At 42.2% G+C, this 12,492-nt stretch overlaps 1 protein-coding gene across 1 annotated transcript in view; it reads left to right on the plus strand.

The window, feature by feature from the left end:
- The first annotated feature begins 2,283 nt into the window (after positions 1-2,283).
- Positions 2,284-12,492, plus strand: part of STK32A (serine/threonine kinase 32A) — a 90,754-nt gene continuing 80,545 nt past the window's right edge. Inside the window, exons 1-2 of the mRNA XM_045894806.2 lie at positions 2,284-2,331; positions 3,566-3,717. Coding sequence (XP_045750762.2) covers positions 3,599-3,717 — 119 coding nt within the window. The 5' untranslated portion in view covers positions 2,284-2,331; positions 3,566-3,598. The remainder of the gene's footprint in view (positions 2,332-3,565; positions 3,718-12,492) is intronic.

Consider the following 12,492-nt stretch of genomic DNA (forward strand, 5'->3'; position numbering starts at 1 on the left):
TGCAATTGCACCTAAAATAATAAAATACCTAGGAATAAACTTAACCAGAGGTGACAAAAACACTAATTCAAAGGAATACCATGCACCCCTAGGCTTATTGCAGCATTATTTAAAATAGCCAAACTATGGAAGCAGCCCAAGAGTCCAGTGTGGTAGATGAATGGATAAAGAAGATGTGGTATATATGTACAATGGAATATTACTCAGCCATAAAAAGGAATGAGATCTTGCCACTTGCACCAACATGGATGGATCTAGACAGCATAATGCTAAGTGAAATAAGTCGGTCAGAGAAAGACAAACACCGTGTGATTTCACTCATACGTGGCATTTTAGGAACAAAACAAATGAACAAAGGAAAAAGAGAGACAAGCCAAGAAACAGTCTTAGCTTTAGAGAAGAAACTGATGGTTACCAGAGGGGAGGTGGGCCGGGGGATGGGTGAAATAGGGGATGGGGATGAAGAGCACACTTACCTTGATGAGCACTGAGTAGGAATTTTGAATCACTAAACTGTATACGTGAAAATGAGTAAAACATTGTATGTTAACTACCCTGGAATTAAAAGAGAAAAAAGGGGGAGGGGGACTGTGAGGATGGAATAAGAGCTTCTCTTCCAGCCACTTTTGTCATTGGCTTTCTCTCCATGCTGATTATTATATATGGAAGTGACTTTAGACAGTATGGAATTGGACTGGAGTCTGTTCTCTTTTTGACTGATTAGAAATAAAGGCATAAATAGGCCTAAAACTTTAGGCCTATCACTTTTCTGGGACCAGACATTAATTAAGGGGGTTAACACTAGTAGAACCAGCAACCTGGCATCTAATCTTTGATCATTTTCCTGAAAGCTTAAAATGCCTTATAAAGAGACATGGTTTATGAAATGGATTAGTATCACAACGGAACTTCATGCTTTCTAGATACTTCCTGTATGCTTGAAGATTCAAAATGTCATCACAGCATTCTAGGCAAGGCTACTAGTGGAGAAATCACTGTGTTATGTTAGTAGGTTGGCTCAAGATTAAATCTTGGACTTGCAAATAAATCCTGGTCATTTTTTTGACACCTCTATGGTACATAATATAGAACTGTGCCTCATGTAATAAGTGTGAGGAAATCCTTGCTTTGGTTTTATCAGTTTGAAACTTAAGAGAAAACTTACAGAGGTGTCTGAATTTCAAGTTATTTTCACCATTTTGTGAAAAAAATATATACCAAAAAATTTTATCATGATACAATCCATATCTACCTACACACATACGTAAAACCAAAACTAAGTTTCAGAAGCAACACTATTCTTCCTACATTTGAGACATTTCTGATTGTTTTCTAACCATTCTACTTTGTTTAAATTTTGGATGCTTCTCATACCACCCAATTTATTTCATAACTCATTAATGGGGCTTGACCCCATTTGAAAAACAGTTCCTCAGAAGACCCTCCTGCTCACACTGCTCATATTTACAAGAAGCAACCGTTTTTGAGGTCCTTGTGTATCTTTACAGCTAGTTTGATTTATTTGCTGAGAAGCAACTATGTGGAAATCACTGTGTGAGGCTCTGTGGGAAGTGTAGTTTTGCTTTCAACTACCTCAAGCCAGGAATTTTCTGAGTTGCTAAGGAAACCAGGATGAACAAAAGGACCTATTATCTCTGCCCTCATTGAGTTTATAGTCTAGTGGATTAGAGAAATTCGAACTGCAGGAATTTTGGGAAATAAGTCATTCACTTGACTTTGTTTACTAAATAAGTCATCCACTTGACTTTATTAGCACTTTCTGGGTAGAAGGTATGTTTTTTTTATCTAGGAAGGTCAGTCCCATTTCTCTAGGACCAGATCTCTCCGTAATCCTTAGTGTTCAGTGATGCTCCTCCTGACCTTGCCACTTATGTGAAATCCATTGTTATATGCTCTTAGAGCCCCCATGACTTCTCTCTTTACATTTAGTGGGAGTTTTAATTGTCCATTAAGTTATGACTATTTCATCTATAAGTGTCTCTCTCTATAGGGAGCCCTTACTAAACTACAGGCTCCAAAAAGGTAGAGATTCCATTTTTACTTTGCTATTACTATATCCCCCAGTACTAAGCACTGTGATTAATGAGTAAGAAGTGTTTAAGAAATATTTATTGAATAAATGAATGGGTATCCTAAGGTCATCTGGAATGTTGTCTTAAACAAGGTACTCTGGTTTCGCCTAATCTTTATTATTTATTAGCAACTAAAAAACAACTGATAATCCTTCACATTGTTCTTTTTGTTTGTTTTGCAGTCAACTTTGACCACTTTGAAATTTTGCGAGCCATTGGGAAAGGCAGTTTTGGGAAGGTGAGAACCAAAATGATTAACCACCAGCAGGGTCATGTAGCTCAGGGAACAGAGTCTGAGAATGTTCAGATTATTTCAGTTACTGGGACCACAAGGAATGATAATTCAGAGAGGTTTTTATAAAATTGTCACTAGAGTTTGAGGTGTGTGATATAATGAACATCTATTGTTCTCAGAATTATTTCATTGTCATGCCCATTTACTCTCACTAGATTTTAAGACTTTCTCTCCACTCTAAAATTTTGGACTCAGTTGCCAATTGTACCCATGCCTTTGGTAACACTTACCTGTCAATGTAAAAGTTATTTCTTTTTTTTTTTTAAGATTCTATTTATTTATTTTAGAGAGAGAGAGAGAAAGAGTGAGAGAGCGTGTGGGCGGGGGGATGGGCAAAGTGTGAGGGAAAAGTAGGCTCCCCACTGAGCGGGGAGCCCAACAGTGGGGCTTGACTCCAGGACCCTAGGATCATGCCCTGAGCTGAAGGCAGATGCTTAACCGACTGAGCCACCCAGGCGCCCCAAGAGATAACTCTTTTTATGTGGAAAAGATATCTCTTTTTCCTCCAGTTATACCATGTTTTTATTTTCAAAAATCGACCATGAAAGATAGATCCAGCCTAATTTTTTTGCAAGAAACTTCTAGATTCAAATCCTGATCATTAGTTTCTTGGTAGAGACATACTTTGAGAGTATTTCTTATTTCATATTGAACTTGGATTTTAAAATCATCTCCTGCCCACTTTATCAGACATCTAGAACCTCTAAAAGAATTTCAGAACCATGGACATCATGTGCAGTGCTTTCCCAGTGCTTTAAGTCCTTTTAGGTTCTATCAACTACTGTGTAAAGAGAAATTCTTGGCGCAGTGTTGTTCGGCTCGGCAGTTTAGCCGTGCCCATATCAGTCACTCAAAGCAGAATAGCATGTCATTGGCTGTTGGAAGATTCCTGACAAGGAAGCAGCTATTTTCTCCAACATGCTGTCTAAACAAAACCCAAAGAGCAAAAAACAGGCAGGCTTGCTTGAGAAAACAGAGATTCATGAACTGACCTGATACAGGGGAAGAAAATGAAATTTTCTACTCTGAAATCAGAGCTAAGCAGCAACGTCAGCATCAGAGAATTTGCAAGTGGTGAGGCCTCCAGGCCATGCTTTTGAGAACCTCCTGTCCTGTCTCCCATGGCCGTGATCTGTCAACTCCCTGACCACTTTCTCATTCTGGATTGTGCCATTAGGTCTGCATCGTGCAGAAGAACGATACCAAGAAGATGTACGCAATGAAGTACATGAACAAACAAAAGTGCGTGGAGCGCAATGAAGTGAGAAATGTCTTCAAGGAACTCCAGATCATGCAGGGTCTGGAGCATCCTTTCCTGGTTAATTTGTGGTAAGTGGTTTTACGGGATCTCTGAATGGAGTCATTTCTACCTTCACCCCCAAACACTGTTCCCTAAACCCGTCTTGATTTCCAGGTGTGCATTTGCAAAATCTTCAGTAGGCTCTTCCTCAAGGGCTTTGGTTCTCCTTAATTTCTTTGGCTTTAAATGAAACAAATTGTTGTTTTTTGTCACGAATAATTACTGCTTGTTTTGTTTTTGTTTTTTGTCACAGTTCCCCCGGTCCTTGAGGACCATATATTTTTTAAAACATGGCAGCCAAATAGGCTGACAAAGAATGAGTTCAGATGTCTTGTCATTCGTTGAGATACTTTTCCCCCATTAATTGTGGGGCAGCGACGTTGGGTACTAAGTAGGTCATCAATGGCTGAGGGGAGGTTGATCTTGAGAACTTGTACAAAAAAGCACTTGCTCTCTAGAATGACTGGTAGTAGACATGGATTCCTTGTAGCGTCCTTCTCGAGCGGCCACATATATATACCTGGGAGCTGGAAAAGGACAGGTGCTGCCTTTCTCACCAAATAGCTTCTAACAGAGCTGGAGCTAACTCAGATCAGTGGCTAGACATTAGGTAAATGTGATCTCCTCCCAAAGTCAGGATCATAATCCAAGGCTTAGAAAATGGCTAGAAGCTGGCTGTGTCTCTTACTCCCTGCTCTTTTCTTATGCGTGGAGGTCTGTATGTGGCTCTCTCATTTTCCTCTACACTTGAATGCATCCATTATGTTAAGAGCCTATTCTTAAAGCTAATTCAGTGTGACTGTTACTTAAATATGCATACCAAGCAGTTTCTACTAGGGAAGGCAAAAAAAAAAAAAAAAGAAAGAAAGAAAGAAAGAAAGAAAGTATTCAGAGAATACTAATGGAAAAATAATTGGAATGTCACTGTGTGCTTAGGGACATTTCTCTGGAGGAGTTAATGCATAAAACCTGTCTCCCTCCATCCTTAATTAATACGGTTCACTTAATATACACTTTGCTCCAAGACTCCACACCATAGTTGAAAATATGGTTCTGTGTGACCTGGAAATGGGTCCCTTTGGTTCGTGCCCTCCTCAGACACAGTGGAGTCCAATTCTGGCCCACGCTCGGTGTATTTAATCAGTAGCTCAGAGTGGCCTATTCACAGCGTTGCCACGCAGTGTTACATGGATGCGGCTCTTTCTTCCCCACGTTTAGCAATCACCAGATTGACTTTCCGCCCCCCCCCCACCCTGACAATGACAAGGTGCTCTCAATTCACATCCTCCCTTTGTTCAAAGTCACATTTTCCTTCTTCCAAAGTTCAGCCAACTAATTCTCTCCTTTTAAGACCAGAAACCCTTCAGAAGGACAGAGCATTTCCCCCTTTCATGCCGCTCCCTCATCACTGAATAATCAAAACGGATTTCAGTCCCTTCCCGTTTCTATTTATTTTATTTTTTTGTGAGGTGGGTGTTAGGAGACTTGAAGCTAGCCAAAGTTTACCGATTCTGCCGTAACTTGTCAATGCAGGCAACTCTCTGTGCCCCACGCATGCGGACTTGGTGATAACGTGACATAGAGCCTAGCCTTCCTCTCACACGGAACCATGCAGGATGGTGGACACCATTAATAGTGATGGAGGAGAGAGAAGAAATCCGCCCCACCTTAATTCTAGTACCACATTCAGAACTGTAAACTGAGAGGGGGGCATCCTTCAAGTATAGCAGAAAACTTACAGTCTTTCAAATCCTGAGATAAAAATTGTCAGAAAGCATATTTATTCCTTCTAATAAAGGCTTTCTGCCTCAGTAAGTACAACATAAGAAATGTAAGTGACTCTCCAACTATTAAGCACCTTGCAATACTTCTGGAGGTGGGACCTGTGAGCAATACTCATCATTTTTTGTAAGATTTTATTTATTTATTTGATAGAACACAAGCAGGTGAAGAAGGAGAGGGAGGGGGAGGGGGGAAGCCAACTCCCCACTGAGCAGGGAGCCCAACGCAGGGCTCGATCCCAAGACACTGAGATCATGACCTGAGCTGAAGGCAGCCGCGTAACTGACTGAGCCACCCAGGCACCCCCGTCTTTATCAGTTTTAAGTCACATGGTTATAAGACGAGGTTGATGTGTGTAACTTGGGGGTTGTTTTTATGAACAAAATGAGATACAGTGCCATGCCCAGCACAGAGCAAACATCATATAGATGGGAGTTCTTTCCCTTCCTTGCTCCATGAACGTGTAGCATTCTGAACATGTCCGTCACTGCTGGGTCACCGTGGGCTACCCCAGACACAAAGTCCGGAGGTGCTCAGCCTCAAAACATCCCAGGAAGTTATGTAAATGGTGGGGGAGGGCCAAGTCTTCAACTCATTCTCTGTAAGAGCTTATGTTTGTTTTGATTTCCACCCTCATTCTGCAAATCAAAGAACAAAGATTCAGAGATCCCCCATTATGTACAATTTAATCAGCATTTTGTGTCCTAGGTTTAGCTCGTTTTATCTTTACATCCCCAAAGCTTCAGGAGCCAATTTTCTTAAGAAGCACTGTATGATTAATAATGTAACAGCAATCCTTTTGAATTCCTGTGTACCCCTTGTGTACTCTATTGTATTGGTAAGCTACGTAGGCCTCTCAATATTGCTTTCAGTGGTCTTCTTGTGGATACTCAAAATGCCGCTAACCCCTAAGGATGTGTTCAGAAAATCCTGGTTTTCAGGCTGAGGAAAAACACAGACTGTTTCTTTCAAGCAGGTTTTACACTAATGTTAAGAAGTTGGGGGGCGCCTGGGTGGCTCAGTTGGCTAGGCGACTGCCTTCGGCTCAGGTCATGATCCTGGAGTCCCTGGATCGAGTCCCGCATCGGGCTCCCTGCTCAGCGGGGGGTTCTGCTTCTCCCTCTGACCCTCCCCCCTCTCATGCTCTATCTCATTGTCTCTCTCAGATAAATAAATAAAATCTTAAAAAAAAAAAAAAGAAGTTGGGGTGTGTGTGTGTGTCTAGAGGTATAAATACATACATATGTGATATGTGAAAACTGTACACACAGCAGTCAACTTGAAGAACAGAAAAATCACATAGAAAAATGAAAATTCTCCAATAATGCTACCACCTCGAAACAACCACTTCCAACACGTTGGTATGTACTTGCCAGAAAATGTCTGCATTTGGTTTTCTGCTTTTAATCGTGCATTAGCCCCATTCATTCCCTCATTCATGGATATATTTACCGAGCAACACAAACAAGGTAGAATTAGGGTTGCCGGATAAAATACAGGACACCCAGTTAGATTTGAATTTTAGAAAAATAACCAATCATTTTTAGGACATGTCCCAAATATTACACAGCACCTATTTTATCTGAAAACTATTCATTTTCCAAATTTCTAATGTAAGTGGGCACCTTGTATTTTTATTTAGTAAATTTGGCAACCCTAATTGTAACACAAACTCAGAGTAGGGGGATGCAGTGGTGAGCAGTGGTGGGCAGAGCCCCTGATCGACCCCATATTTCCAGTAACTGTGAGAGGCTCATATTAATCAAAGGATATAAAAAATGTATCCACTCTGAGAAGTGCATGAAGGACTAAGTAGAACAGGAGTGTGTGTGTGTGTGTGTGTGTGTGTGTGCGCGTGTGTCCTTGTCTGGGGCAGCAGAATTAAGGGTGAAAACACATTTTGAATTAAAATTCAACCTTCCCAGCCTCCGCAGACCTGACCCCACTCGGGAACACAGTGGTCGGATGTAGGCCGCGTTATAAGGTGAAGGCTGCCTGACAGGGCTGGCGTCCGGGGAAAAGCAAATAAAATCTTCCTGCGAGTCCCTCTCTGAGGGCTGCTCACAAAGCCCTGGCAATGAGACTAAGCCTGTAGCCGCACAAGCCCCGCTCCTGCTCCTCGGGGCGCCATGCTGCCCTCTCCCTCGTCTCTTGTTCTGGGAACAGAAGGGGCCCACGTGTGGTCTCAGGAAATGAGAAGACAAGACTGTCTGTTTTAAGTGGAAAGGACCACCTCTATCGGGACTGTGAAAAGGGGGTCCTGTCAGAGAGCTGAGCAAGGCCGAATAAATAGAAATCAACCTCCATTTCTGAGGACTCCGCACCAGTGTCTCTCCACAGACTCAGGAACTGTGAGAACTCAAGGTCACCTCCAGAGCCACAGAATCAAAAAGACCTTCTCTGCCAATGGAATTCTGTTACTTAAGAGTTTTGCCCCTATTGTCTCATTTACTCGTCCTAACGATTTAGGTGGGTAGGGATTATTAGTCCGATTTTACACCAGAGAAACAGAGGCTCAGAGAGGCTGAGTCATTTTCCCAGCACCACACAGCCAGGAACTGACGGAGCCGGGACTCAAGCCCAGGCATTCTGGCTGCAGAAACCCTGCATTTCCTGCTACACTATCCCATCCCCTATGGACATCTTGTAGGACTCTTACAAATTAGGAGGGAAACGTAATTTATTTTCTTTATTGTCTTTTACATCCCACAAGAATACAAAATCCGTGAGGCAGGTATGTTTGTATATTTTGTTTACTGCTCCCACGGTAATGCCTTGCACACACAGTAAGGGTTCAACAGATCTCTGCTGAATGAATGAATGAATGAATGAATGAATGAATGAATGGAGTTGGTGATGGCACCAGGCTTCAGGTTTTGCTCTTTGCCCAATCTACCACTTCCTGCACACTCAAAAACACCCCCTCATTTACTCAGGCCCACTCCAGGTTCTTGGCAGGCCCTGAAGTGAGAGGGACAGGAGTTTGAATCCTTGCTTTCCCACTTGGTAGCTGGGAATTGACCAAATTACACTGTGTATTTGCTTGGCTTCCTCCTCCATAATTGGGCATAACAGCAATACCCAGGGCAGAAGGTATTACTAAGAATAAGAATATATTTATAAAACACCTCACACATAGTAGGTGCTTAATATATGAGGACTTATGGGACACCTGGGTGGCTCAGTTGGTTAAATGGCTGCCTTCAGCTCAGGTCATGATCCCCGGGGTTGAGTCCCGAGCCTGCTTCTCCCTCTGGCCCTCCCCCTGCTTGTGCTCTCTCTCTCTGTCTGTCTGTCTCGTTCTTTATTTCTCTGACAAATAAAATCTTAAAAAAAAATAAATGAGGACTTAAAACAAAAACTCGGTGAGGCCCCACCCCAATTGGAATGTCCCCTCAGCCCCAGAGCAGATTCCTGAGTAGACCTGTGTCTGTTCGCGTGAGCTGGCCTGGCCATTAGAAAGTCTTTGGGTTTGTCCTAAATTTTAAAAAATTAATTTTTTAAAATATAAAGTACAGGGCGCCTGGGTGGCTCAGTTGGTTAAGCAACTGCCTTCGGCTCAGGTCATGATCCTGGAGTCCCGGGATCGAGTCCCGCATCGGGCTCCCTGCTCAGCAGGGGGTCTGCTTTTCCCTCTGACACTCTTCCCTCTCGTGCTCTCTGTCTCTCATTCTCTCTCTCAAATAAATAAATAAAATCTTTAAAAATATATATATAAAGTACATATTTTTATATAAAATATAGGAATGCAGACATTCTAAAGAAAATGATAAATACCTATATTAATTACATTATGCTGAAATAACTGCCGTATTAGATTCCTATGGCCATAAATGACCATAAACTTAGTGGCTTCAGACAACGCGAATTGGAGTGCCTGGGGTTAAAGCGATTTTCACAAAAGCTATTCCTTTTGTCCTGCATTCCCATTTGTCCTGCAAGTTCACAAACAGACAAAACTAATCAGGACAATGACAGGATGCAGGGTTTAACGAGATGTAGCATGTGGGAAACTTTGGGAGTGGCTGAAATACCCTGTTCTCATGATTGTGGTGCTGCCTGTATCAGGGCATATATTTGCAAATAGTCATTAATTCTACGTTTAATATCTGTGCATTTCACTGTAAATAAATTTTACTGATTTCATAGTAAAGGAATATGAAACAACTTAAAAACCACGAACTCAGTATTGTACACTTCTGGAGGTCAGAAGCGCAAAGTCAGCCTCATTCAGCTGAAAGGAAGCTGTCCTCGAGGCTATGTTCCTTCTAGAGATCTAGGGAAGGATGTTTTCTTACCTCTTCCTGCTTCTCGAGGCTGCCTGCGTTCCTTGGTTCAAGGCACCTTCCTCCACCTGCAAAGCCAACCACACAGCTTCTTCCAGCCTCTGACTCCAACTCTCTGGCTCTCTCGTCCATCTTTGAGGGACCCGTCTGATTACATTGGGCCTCCCTCTTGACCAAATTCTAGCCAGCTCTTCTGAACCATCTTCTTGCCTAGGCCTCAACCTTGGTCCATAAACACTTGAACAAAACACTAACATCGTTTATTAACAGCTTCGGCCACATCCCTAGGATGACATTAGCTCCCCTTAAATTGCCTGCCTGAGAAAATGCCAGGCTGCCAAGAGATTTACTGTTTGTTCCAGCTAACACCTGAAGACAGGGCGCCTCTCCAGGCCTCTGTGGGAGGGGAGGGGCCTAACGTTGGTAAGTGCCAATTAACAAACCCAGATGAGTTTCCCATAGACCAACCCCATTCTGGGCTCTTTGTCACTTTCACCCCGCTGACTCCCAGGTCCTGGCTTATCCACTCTCCATCCTCCCTGTCAAACACCCGGGCTCTTCTGTACACATCAAAGCAGGTCACACTATGGGATTCCTATTACAGTAGTATATTATTAACTAAAATCTGCTCTTCTTATCTTCATGTCCAGCTGTGTTAATCTTAGGAGGAGATGTGATTAAGTTAAGGATCTTTAGAAGGGGAGGTTATCCTGAATGATCCAGTGCCATCATTGGAAGAAGTTGTCCTTGGGTATGGCCCTGAGGAGCTTGGAAAAGTGGAAAACAATGGACAGCAGTCCCCAAATATCTTAGCAGAGAACAGCGTTAATTGTGTGGCCTGTACATAATAATGGCTGCACACATGGTTGTTAACTGACTGACTGATGGACTAATAGGAAACTGAGTCTTGATAATGCAGACATTCGCTCATTCATTTACTCATCGATACTGCAGAGAATTCCTTTCTTGCAAACACAGGAAGTTATTAGAAAATTTACGCTAAAAAGAAGTTCTTGGGGACGACATGGAATAGCTTACAGCTTCAAGACGTTCAGCTGAAGAAGCAGGTCTCGAAAAAGCAAGGGACAAATGCGGTTGTGGGAATCTAGGTAGCAGAAACTAACGGACGGGCACTTACGGCTGTCTCAGCTGGGATGAATCAGCTCCCACCAATTTTCTAACCCTGTGTACCCACTCAGCTTTCAAAGTCCTGGGAGAGAGTCCAGCTGGCCTTGCTCAGAAAAAATGCTTGCCCCTTGGCTAGAAGAAAGAGTAAAATAACTCATGACTCCCAGACTGTTGACCTGAGCCACTTGGTGAATGATTGTGTCATTCACTAAGATGGGGAGATCCAAGGAGGACCAGATTCATTGTGAAAATCAAGAAATCTCTTTTAGCTGTGTTCATTTTGAGCTGCCTCTTAGTCATCCAAATAGAGCTGCTACATAGGGGGTAAGTCTGAAGCTCAGAAGAGACATCCAAGGTCCAAGGAGAAGGCCAACAAAACACAAATATGGGAAAAATTGGCTTGTAGATGGTATTTAGACCAGGGACTTGAACAGAGCATCTCTCGAGAGAAGTTAAATAGCTAGGGCCAAGGGCTAAAGAAAAGGGCCAAGGGCTAAAGACCTAGAGCACCCTTATAGTTCTGATAGAGGAGGAAGACTCAGGGAACTAGACAAAAAAGCAACAGCCTGGAAGCTAGCCAACAAGCTAGGGGTAGACTAGGCAATGGTGGCATCCTAGAATCCAGAGGCTCTTTCACAAAGGAAGGTATGCAAACCATTGCAAATGTTGTGGAGAGGTCAGGAATAAGAAGACAACTGACTGCGGACTTGGACTTGGGAAGATACAAATATTGTGACCTTGATAAGAGCCAAGTCCACATGATAGGACAGAGAATCAAAGAGACGGTCTTGAGGAGAACACAGGAAGCAAGCGATGGTATTTTTGGAGGGTGAGGTACAAAATGGTTTTGTTGTGTTGTGAGATTCATCCATACTGTCATGGGTAGTGTAAATGTATTATCATTTCTCTCTCATATTCCATTATATGAATGTCCCATGACTTATTTATACATCTTTCTACTGATGGATATTTGGGTTATTTCCAGTGTGAGACTCTTACAAATAGTCCTGCTATTAACATTCTTGTTTATCTTCTGGTAAGCAAAAGTCCGTATATCTGGGGATGTAAATGTAGGAATTAAGTCATTGGATCCTAGCATTTATGTAGGTTTAGCTGGTATACAGTTTTCCAAAGAAGTTGTCCAGTTTATACGCACATCAGCAATGTCTGAGAATTCAGGTTGCTGTAAAAACCTCACCAACATTGGGTATTGTTTACACAGGCATTCCACTAAAGGTATAATGACTTCTCACTGTGGTTTTAATTTGAATTTCCCTGGTGACTTACGAGTTTGGGCACATTTTTATATGATTGTTGGTCATTTGAAATCCTCCTTTATGACGTGCATAAGTCTTGTACATCTTTCTAATCGTTTTTTTTTCTCATTGGTCCATTTTTGAATATAAATTATTTCCCCTCTGTGACTTACTTTATAATCCACAAAGATGTTATTTTTTTTTTTTAGCCCTCAAAAAGCTTGAATTTAAGTGTGGTATAGTTTATCCATCTTTTCCCTTATGGGCAGTGCCTTCTGTGTTCTATTTAGGAAATCTTTGCACATACCAAGATGAATATATTCTACCCTATTTCCTAGTAGCATTGCTGTTT

The sequence above is a fragment of the Mirounga angustirostris genome, unplaced genomic scaffold, assembly GCF_029215605.1.
Source record: "Mirounga angustirostris isolate CCGP_5_RB_7025 unplaced genomic scaffold, mMirAng1.0.hap1 SCAF_7, whole genome shotgun sequence".
Lineage (NCBI taxonomy): Eukaryota > Metazoa > Chordata > Mammalia > Carnivora > Phocidae > Mirounga > Mirounga angustirostris.